The 206-nt window shown below is 59.7% G+C and overlaps 1 protein-coding gene across 1 annotated transcript in view; it reads right to left on the bottom strand.

Moving 5' to 3' along the window:
- The window catches only part of PSMD2 (proteasome (prosome, macropain) 26S subunit, non-ATPase, 2), a 6,674-nt gene extending 6,609 nt beyond the window's left edge, over nucleotides 1–65 (bottom strand). The window contains 1 exon segment of the mRNA XM_009867244.1: nucleotides 15–65. Within this exon segment, the coding sequence (XP_009865546.1) occupies nucleotides 15–35 (21 nt within the window). The 5' untranslated portion in view covers nucleotides 36–65.
- Between the last annotated feature and the right edge of the window lie 141 nt (nucleotides 66–206).

Genomic DNA, 206 nt, shown 5'->3' with positions numbered 1-206 from the left:
CAGCACAAACTCACCCCCAAGCGCTCCACCAGCATCTCCAGCTCATCCTGCAGCTGCTTGTCTTCCTCTGACTACAGAAACACAGAGGAGAAAGCAGAGCTAAGGGCACCTGGCACTGATGCTCCTCAGCATGACAGGGGTAGAGTGTTGCCCCAAGCTGGGAACCGTGACACCGTGACCCCCCCTCCCCAGGACATCGGTGCCGC

This window comes from Apaloderma vittatum, unplaced genomic scaffold, assembly GCF_000703405.1.
Source record: "Apaloderma vittatum isolate BGI_N311 unplaced genomic scaffold, ASM70340v1 scaffold28333, whole genome shotgun sequence".
Taxonomy (NCBI): domain Eukaryota; kingdom Metazoa; phylum Chordata; class Aves; order Trogoniformes; family Trogonidae; genus Apaloderma; species Apaloderma vittatum.
This window is presented reverse-complemented; position numbering and strand designations above follow the sequence as displayed.